General features: G+C 36.5%; 1 protein-coding gene across 1 annotated transcript in view; it reads left to right on the top strand.

Moving 5' to 3' along the window:
• Positions 1–6033, top strand: part of PUDP (pseudouridine 5'-phosphatase) — an 81312-nt gene extending 75279 nt beyond the window's left edge. The window contains exon 7 of the mRNA XM_026846119.1: positions 5622–6033. Coding sequence (XP_026701920.1) covers positions 5622–5798 — 177 coding nt within the window. The 3' untranslated portion in view covers positions 5799–6033. The remainder of the gene's footprint in view (positions 1–5621) is intronic.
• The last annotated feature ends 3967 nt before the right edge of the window (positions 6034–10000 follow it).

Here is a 10000-nt window from a genome sequence, read left to right as displayed (position 1 = left end):
AAATAAATTATGCTAATGATTTTTGGCTTTGTAGGTCTTCTGGTAAATTTGATTCTTGTACTGGTCTGCAACATACTTCTATTAGTGAGTTAATAAAAATCTGAATTAAAAAAGCATATGTGCCTATAATTTTCAAGCAGTTTTTAATATGAATCATTGAATCATAAAGAATAGTGGCTGGCAGGTAATATTCTGGATCCTCTGGTGCTTACTTCATTTGATTATAAGTTTCCAGGTTGTTTGTTCATTTGTTATAATATTTAAAAACATCTTGGGTTACTCCTCATTTTCCTTAATGGAACTAAATTGTGGGGCTCTAAACTGCATGACTTTCTTAAACATCATATTTAATGATTCTCAAATTGACATATGTCCTTAAAATAAAATGGAGTGTAATTCATTATTGCTACTGAGACTTTTCCCAACTATTTCTGGAAAGAGCGTAAGTCCAAAGATTGCAAGAGAAACATTAATCGAGTTATTTCTTTATTGTTTTTTGTTAATTCTTCAGAGAGTTAACACAGTGGGAGGCCAAAATTGCAAATACTGTAACTGTTTAAAATGCATTTATTCAATAATGTTTAAGTAACTCTGGTGGTAAATGGATCACCCAGAAATACTTTTTCCCCTTGTTCCTAGATACTTTGCATATCAAAGCATAGGAAAAAAGAAAACACAGGTTACTCAAAAAGTAGCCCAGCATCTGCGTTACAACACATTACTGAAGTTGTTGGTGTTTACTCTCTTTTTGTGAATTTCTACTACCTCCCATAAATGATAAATAGCATCTTTTCAGCATCTCAACATTTTGGTTAAGATATAGGAGGGTCTGTGTTGCATTCTGAATTACATTATGGTTCTTGAAAACTCTTGAGTCACTCACAGTAACACAGTTGGTCAGTAGTAGAATTATTTTGAAAATCTGAAAAAAATGAGTCAGCAAGGAAAAAGAGATAAAAGTTGTTCAACAAAATAAAAACCATGATTGCAGTAGTAGTATCAGACCGATCATTTATTTCTTATATATTACTTAGTTTTGAATTATGACCATAGAATATGAGCTAGTTTTTCACAATGAGGAAAGTAAAAATACTTTTGGAAGTGAACAATCAACAAGTTACCTGTAGAAATTAAAGGACTGACTTCCTTCTGGTTCACAGAGATGAACAGTGTTATTCTGAAATCAATGTGAGCTGGCTGTATTTGGTGGATTTCTTCCTGCAGCCTGATTTGGGACTCACTTTGATGCCCATTGAAATCAATGCAGATTCTTTCAGTGATATGATAGAACTTGAATTATGCCTTAAATTCTTATAGAACACTCATTGTGAGTGTGTAAGTAATTTAATGTATAAGCTTACCAAATGTTTCCAGAGTGCAGATTTGACAAATAACACATCATGCTTTTGACCAGTTGATTTGATCATGATGGAGAAAAATCAATGATAAATAAAGACGTTGCAGAAGTATAATATGCAGTCCATAAGAAGCCCCAGATATAATAAGTCATACACTGATACCAAATGTTTCTGTGTCATTTGAGGACAGAAAATACAATAATCTTCTACTGTCTCTTCTCACCAGGCACAGACAGAGATTGGTCCTGTTCAGAAGTTGGAGAATGAACATAGGAGTAACCTCTCAGAGGTCTTACCAGGTTTTTTTGAAACTGTGATTTGAAACCTCAGAATTCTACTGTTTTTCCTTTTGCTTTCATTCAGCAGGAGGGAGGAAAAAAAAAATAATTATTTTTTAAACACTTTTGTCCCCAAAATGCCTTTTGATTTTTGGTTGTTTTCTGGGGGTTTTTTTAAGTCAGAGTACATACATGCAGTGGTTTTGAAATGGAGTTTTATGCATGGTGGGAGAGTCATTCTGTCAGTAGTTCCTCAGGCAGGGTTGTTTTAGCTTAGTTCTGTGTAATAATAGGACTGAAGTTGTTTTAAGTGTATTTTGCCCAGTGAGAGACTTAACCATGAGACTTAACCTCAACTTCACTTTGAACAGACCCTAAGGTAAATGTTACAGTGATAACAGAAAAAAAAAAAAAAAAGAAAACTGAAGTTTAATATGTTCTCATTAATTCCATAGTAGCTGTTTCCCATGGAGCATATGGGGAATAGAATGTAAAAATAATAATATATTAAAAGAAAATGTTTAGGGAAGAAAAGAAAGGAGTTAACAAAATACTCAGTTCCTTTTCTTCTCACTCTTTTTATCAGAAGGAATTAAACACTTGATACTCTTACCGGTAAGACTCTGGTTCAAAGACAGTGTGCTAAAATGTGTGATTTAGTCCCCATGTCTGCAAATGTTTTCACTGAGATTAAGAGCCTAAGCAGACCAGACCAGAACCATCAAGTGGAAGATTTTTCTAATACACCATGAAAGAATTTCAGGTTATATTTGCCCATAAATGATGATGAAAATTTTCTTTTCATTCGTTCTAGAACAATAGATGGTAGTTTTAATCTGCAGACAAGTTCTATGTGTATAAATTATGCCACTTTAGTCTCATCCTTCATTCTGTTTTACAGTTGATACAGTAGTATCATACATGGTCAAGGATATTTGTTTGATAAGCACTCCCCGTGCAAATATATATATTCTTCACAAGTTTTTCAAAACCTTAATTTCAAAACTGATTTTAATCTTTTATCCTTCCAGACTTATTGGTTATCACTATTAGCCATAACACTTATGGATATCCCTGTTAGTTACATAAATATTCCATCCAGATACTAACAGTATGTAAGTTGGAGAGGGCCTGCTGTACATACCAAGGGCCTAACTAACACTCTTCTCTTACATTCTTAAATTTCGTATAGGAAAATGAGGTAATGAGGTGCTGCAGTGATTTTTATTATTTCTTTCTTTGGTTCAGTGATTAATTATTTTCTAGATTCAGAGAGTGAAATATAAATTAGTATGCTTTACTACTTTACTTTTTTGAGCATCTAGTTCATTCCAAAGTGAAAACTGTCCTATATTAGTATGACCTTTTGAGATATCTCATAGCAGTACTATTGATCAATGACACAAGTTTTAGAAATAATGCATAGAAGCAGCCAGAATCTCAGCTGAAGTCTGTATAAATCTCATCTGTCTCTCTTAGTTGGAGTGATGCTGATGTTGCAATACTTATGCAAAATGGGGAAGAACTTGGCTGCTTTCATATCTCTAAATTTAGTATGTGGGTGGGCCAGGACACTGAACAGTTTATAACATCTCTGTACAGCAAAGTTAATAAATCCATTTTGTGTGTGAACCTCTGTAAACCTTTCGTCATCCATTAAGAATGTTTCTGGGCTGTTGACAGTAAGTGTCAGTAGCAAGAACGAGTGGAGGAAAACCTAATACACTTATTTCCTGTAACGTTAAAACCACTGTAATTATGGGTGGCTTGTCTGGCTTCTTTGGTAATTAAGAGGTTTAATTGCTTCTAGTTCCAGGGAATTAGTTAAGCTTTTCATTATGCATATTGCCTTCCATAAGCATTGGCTCCTCTCATACAGTAAGCTTAGTGGCATCACGGAAGTCAATTAGGTCTTTCAAGACAGAGCAATGAAGTACATTTCTTTGTATGGGCTGTATTAGAAAAGGTTTCTGAAAGGCCTTGATAATGCTGTTCTGTGCAACATTTAAGCTTACTCTTCAAAAGGCAAAGCCTGTCAGGGTTTAATTTTCTGCCCTCAGAGTCCTCAGGGTCATAAACTAAGGTATTAGAACAAAATCTATAGACAGAACCATGCTTCTGTTCTAATAGCAATTGTGCCAGGCTTTGCAGGAACGTCTGGTTACATATTTGTAGTTAATAATGGTGATAATGGTCAACATTTGAAAATACCACATTGTTCAAACTGGAATTCAGTGACTGTATAAAGGAAAAAGAGCACAAAAGAGATTGGTGTGATTCTGTTGACTCACTTAAAATCATGAATTAAGTTTTACTTTATTACATGCAAGGTAGAAAGTACCTCTTACCTTCTCTTGGCAGACTCCAATTGTTTGCTGACACATTGACAGGCAAGAATCAATATTCTAAAGAGAAAAGAAGGCAGAAAGGGTTCATTCCTTCTTCCTCTTCCACAGTCTCTCGTGCAAATGGGTGTATATAGTGCAGACATTTATTACATTTTGCAAAAATGTTTTCTTTGAACATAACTTTTTCACAGGTTTCAGCTTGATTCTCATAGAGCACAACCAGAACAGACAAACTTTGTGCATCCCTAATCTCCCCTGGTGAAATAGCTATGTGTTAGAGAGCCTAAAAGATACCAGTGTGCTGTTGTATGTTCTGCCAGTGTGTCATATCTGGATTCAGTCAAATGTTAAACTAAGTTTAGCAAATCATTACTCTTTACCCATGCTGTATTAGTTGCCACAGTCTATTGCATTGTGAAGAAAAAGATAAGAAAATCCATCCTGGGTATGTAGGAAGGGATTTTGTAGATCGATAATGACTGTAGAGAAGGACTTAATGCGTGAGAGAGAAATATGTGATAAGGCAGAGTTGCACTGTGTGAAGGCTGTGGGAAGATTGCACTAACCATCCCAACATCTGTGTTGAATTACTGAAATTACTTATGACAGTAATTTTGGTATTAGTAGTAGTAGCAGTGCTAATAATATTGATAATAAATGCAGTCTGAATTGCAGAAGTGTTAGAAGCCACTTGTAAGTGTAGGTCAAAATGGTTGGGTGCCAAAGATTGCTTTGAATTGTCCATGACCAGAAGTTCAAACTCAAGACTCGGTAATGTCAGGAAGAGATGCTTCATTATATACATTCAGGAATGAACTCCAGAAGCATTATCTTTTATTATATAAAAGTTCAGATGAGATTATTTTTTGTTATATTTATATTTATATGTTTATTATTCAATAGTCTGATGTTAAATTACAAAATACACATAAATAATGTATTGATTATTTTTAACAACTTTGCTTCCAAACTGTGATCTTGAATGATTGTGACTATTGTATGACATAGACCTTTTACCTGAATAAACTGTCTCTTCTCTAAAAATAACCTGCCAGTATAATTGCTGATTTTCCTTGTCACCGTTTCTTTAGAAGAATGAAGCAAATGGAGCATGAGTTCAGCAGCGCTTCTGACAAGTGATTTCTGTCTTACTCTCCACTCATCCAAACTTCTAATATTGACCTGGCTAGTGTAGTCTTCCCCCTCTTATGTATGTAGGATATGCCACACCTGTAAGTGAAAGCACTGCTTTTGCATTTTGCAGGTTGTAAAGTTGCTTGAACAGTTAAATTGCCTGCTTACAAAGGTATTCAAGAACTTGCTTAACTTTAAGCTTGTGCTTAAACTCATCCCTATATAAAACAAATCACTTAGGAACATCTGGATAACCAGTTGCTGGGATTTAAATATGCATGTTGATGGTTTTTTGAATTGAAATTAATTTAAGGTTAATTAACATGCAGATGTTTGAATTGAGATGTTTGCCCTTGTTCTGATTAGGGGGGTGTAAACCAGGAATTGAATTTACCTTTCCCACTAGTTCTATTCAGGATCATTCTTTCTTTTAAAACCAAACATTAAAAGTTCATAGTAACATTATCCTTTAATTTTTTTCCCCATATCTCCTTCTTTCTCAGTGTCTTGTGTTTGAAGATGCACCACTTGGAGTCAAAGGAGCCCTGGCAGCAGGAATGCAAGTGGTTATGATTCCAGATGAAAAATTACATCCAGATCTTAAAAAGGACGCAACACTACTGCTGAACTCCATGGAAGATTTCAAACCAGAACTGTTTGGTTTACCAGCGTATGATTAATGCCTAATGTCTGTGAACATGCACTTGATGGGAAATTGGGAAAGTGGAATGAAATTCTGTTATGATTTTATGATTGTTTTGCATCTTTTCCTCTCTTCCTCAAAACTAAAGCACAAAAATTCTGTTAACACCAAGTCTTCCACACAGTACCTTTGAAAGATGACTAGAATGTTTATGATTTGTCTCATGATAAATGGTAAATTAAAGCAGCATTTCATCTTGTGAAGTGAATCCAGCCTTGTTCCCTGCACATCATAGTATTTTTTTTCTGCACATCATAATGTTTGGTGGCCAGGTGCCCACCAAAGCCATTCTGTCACTCCCCCTTCTCAGCTGGACAGGGGAGAGAAAATATAACAAAAGGCTCATGGGTCAAGGAAAGCACAGAGTGAGATCACTCACCAATTACCATCATAGGCAAAACAGACTCGACTTGAGAAAATTATTTTATTACCAATCAAATGAGTAGGGTATTGAGAAATAAAGCCAAATTTTAAAACACCTTCTCCCCACCCCTCCCTTCTTTCTGGGCTTAACTTTACTCCCAATATTCTCTCTCTCCTCCCCCTCAGCCATGCAGGGGTATGGGGAATGGGGGTTCCAGTCAGTTCACATATCTTTGCCACTCCTTCCTCCTCAAGGGGAGGACTCTTCACACTCTTCCCGTCCTCCAGCGTGGGGTCCCTCCCATGGGAGAGTGTCCTCCACAACCTTCTCCAATGGGAGTCCTTCCCATAGGCTGCAGCTTTTCACAAACTGCTCCAGTGTGGGTCCCCCATGGAGTAACAAGTCCTGCCACAAAACCTGCTCCAGCATTGGCTCCTCTCTCCACGTGTCCACAGGTCCTGCCAGGAATCTGCTCCAGCGTGGGCTTCCCACAGGGTCACAGCCTCCTTCGGGGACATCTCTCCATCTGCAATAGTACAGTTTTCTTTTTCCTCTTCTTAAATATGTTATCCCAGAGGCGCTACCACCATCACTGATGGGTTCAGCCTAGGCCAGCACTGGGTCTGTCTTGGTCCCAGCTGGCACTGGCTCTGTCAGACATGGGGGAAGCTGCTAGCAGCTTCTCACAAAAGCCAGCCCTCTAGACCCTCCACTACCCAAACCTTGCCACACAACCCCAATATATCTGTGAACATTATGAAACTATTTAGACAGTTTATTATAACTACATTGGAAGCTTCTTGTTTTGTTTCCACTTGAATGACTTTCTGTTTAGAGCTTAACTAGAAATCTATTCTGGGTTGGCTTTTATCCCATTACTTTTTTTTTGATACAGTTATTGCTATCAGCATGTTTATCCATTTCCTCATACTGTACTTGCCCATCTATTCCCCTTTGTATAATGGGGGTGTTTTTTGCAGTTATTTGAAGGAGTTTTGTTATACTTTCTATGTTTTCTTACTTTGTTTTCTTCTTGGGGGTTGAATGAGATGAATTCCATAGGTCCCTTACAACTTCCATTATTCTATAATTCTGTCATTATCTTTTTTGGCATGGTTATCACCTGCTAGGAGCTATACAAGATTATGTGATCCTGCAGTTTAATCAAAATGCTTTGCATCTTTCTTCTTTCATTTCCTTGTATTCCTCTCATTTTCCATGTTGCTGTGTATCCTTCCCTTTCATTCTTGTGAAATGGGTCCATCCTGTCTTTCTTCAATTCTGACAAAGTTATGGCCTTAACTCCTTTGTATCCAAATAGCTTTCTGTAGGCCGTCTTTACTTTTCTCATCTTACCTCTTGAGCACTTTTTTTGCAAAGCTCCCTACAGAGAGTTTTGCTATCTATTTTCAAAATGCAGAAATTGTAGTTTTGGTTTATTTAAATACTTAAAATTTCTTTTCCAGGCTACCACAATTTCCACAAAATATTTCTGTTTTCTTCTGTCCTTCTTACTTCTGCCTGTGTCTAGCCCCTTGTCAGGACAAAGGTCAGGGTCTTTTAGGAAAACACTTGACATGTAGACAGGTTTTGGTGGAATCCACAAGTACATGTATGACATGGTAGAAGCAATGTCTTTTACTTTGTCTAAAGAAAGCTATATTATGTAGGGTTTAAGACGGTTTTATAAAATGAATGCTTGTATTCAGCATTTGAAGACCTAAATTTCTAATTAAGTGTCCATAATGTAATCCAAAATATTAGTAAAATGTCAAGCTTCATAAAGACAAGGAGTGAATATTTCAAAGAGACTTCCTTGTATCATGGAAGACTTCTTTGACCTTTTTTTAACTATGATCTTCCTCACAAAAATCTTTTCTAGACATTTTGGTGTTCTAACTGGTTTAAGTTTAAGGTTTCTCCTCAGGAACAAAAATTAATGAATTATAGACACTTCAGTATTCAGGGTGAGTTTCCTTATGTTGTTTTCCTCCTAGATTAAAAAAAAAAAAACAAAAAACCCAAAAAACAACAAAACCAAACAAACAAAAACCAAAACAAACAAACAAAAACAAAACCAAAATTTTACGTATTTTATGTGGACTGTTAGTATTTTCTGTTACTGTAGTCTGTTCATACCTAAAAATTTAAGAAAATTATATTCCATATGGTCAGTCACATATGACCTAGGTGGTACCAGAAGATTTTTAGTACATGTAGTATAATGGTTTGCAGTTAAATGCTTTTCATCCAAGGATCAGAAGCATATTTTGAAAAAAGAGTAAATACTGATTCAGTGTAGGTATTTTGCATATATTGTTATTTCTTTAGGCCCATGGATATTGCAATCATTAGTGTTTATACAGTGACAACTCATCCCATCCAATATGAATTCCATTTCTGGTCTTCCCAGACAAGATAATAAATGTTTTGCTGTATAATTCCTCCTTTGACTTGTATTACATAACACGAAGTGTTACTATAGAGCAATAATTCTGAGCTTTCAAGTGTAAAACAGGTGCCTGTTGGGATCCCCTTCATTCATAATTACTGAATTCCAACAGGGAACTTACTAGGTAGAACAAGCTTTAATAAGCTGTAATTAGTAACTTTTTCAAAGTTTTGCATATATTTAATTTAACTGGGGAGTTTTACAAAAAGTGAAGATGAGGCACATCTCATTTACACTTTACTTCGAAAGAACTGTCATCAAAGTTTAGAATTTTCTTTTTAAAGATTGTGGCAGATGCACCTACCCCAACAAAGATGGGGCTTTGTGGCTGTTGAAACATAACGGCTGCTGATTCCTTTTTTGCACCTTTGTTCTCTGGTCTTTAAGGTATTTGGGGCCCTCAGCCAGTGAGATCTGATGCTGACTGCAGATCAGATTTGGCTCGGGTATAAATGGAGTCCCCTGGGGGAGCCATTTTGAGATAGTTCCCTCTAGAGCAGCACAGCTGTGGTCAAAGACTCTCCCATTGTGTCGTGATGCCACCCAAGGAGACTCCTTGAGTTTGAGAGCCCTCACTTTTCAGGTGAATGAGTGAGCATTTTGAATTGTTGTTAAATCCTAGGAATTTCTTGAATTCACTGTGCAGTAATAGTTTTCCTCTCTTGGACATTTGAATCTGTCATTTATTAATGACTGCTGGAGTGCCAATTGATTTTACCTGAAATAAATTTTATTTTAAGTATGTCTTGTTTATTTTGAGAGCCTCTGCAACATTTTTAATTTATATAGTTAGCAGTATGTCGATAGAGGAAATGTAATGGAGACACAGCCATGCCTCTTCTCCCCCAGGTGTACAGTGGGCGAAGGAGAAGTGGTTTGAACTGGTGGCAATTGTGGAAACGTTAGAGGAAAGCCACAGAAGTGTTGGGGGGTGGCAAGGTGAAAGGATCATGTGTGCCTTCTTAGGTGCCAGTTTGTTTTACATGCAAGATTACTCTGGAATTGTGGAAAAGGATAATTTAAAGGAACAATTAGAAAGATATTGTTTAAGGAAAGAACAGCAATGAGAAAGAGAACAGACATGATTATTGGAACAAAAAAATGAAATTATGTTGTCACAAGCAAAAAACAACAAACAAACAGTATTGTCCAGTTTTTAAAGATATTGTGGGTGTAGATCTCGAGGATTGGGACATTTGGGGAGATCCCAATGAAAGCAGTTCAGCAGGAACTCAGCAGGAAGAAATATAGAAAGTGGAAGAAAGAAATGTGCAACCTCTCGTCAAAACAGGAAAACACACAGGTCTGTAAGGCAGGAACCCTCAAACCACAGTCTGTATGACCCTCTGGACAGAACCTGAGG

The sequence above is a fragment of the Athene cunicularia genome (genome assembly GCF_003259725.1).
Source record: "Athene cunicularia isolate RWA chromosome 1 unlocalized genomic scaffold, athCun1 chr1_part1, whole genome shotgun sequence".
NCBI lineage: Eukaryota > Metazoa > Chordata > Aves > Strigiformes > Strigidae > Athene > Athene cunicularia.
This window is presented reverse-complemented; position numbering and strand designations above follow the sequence as displayed.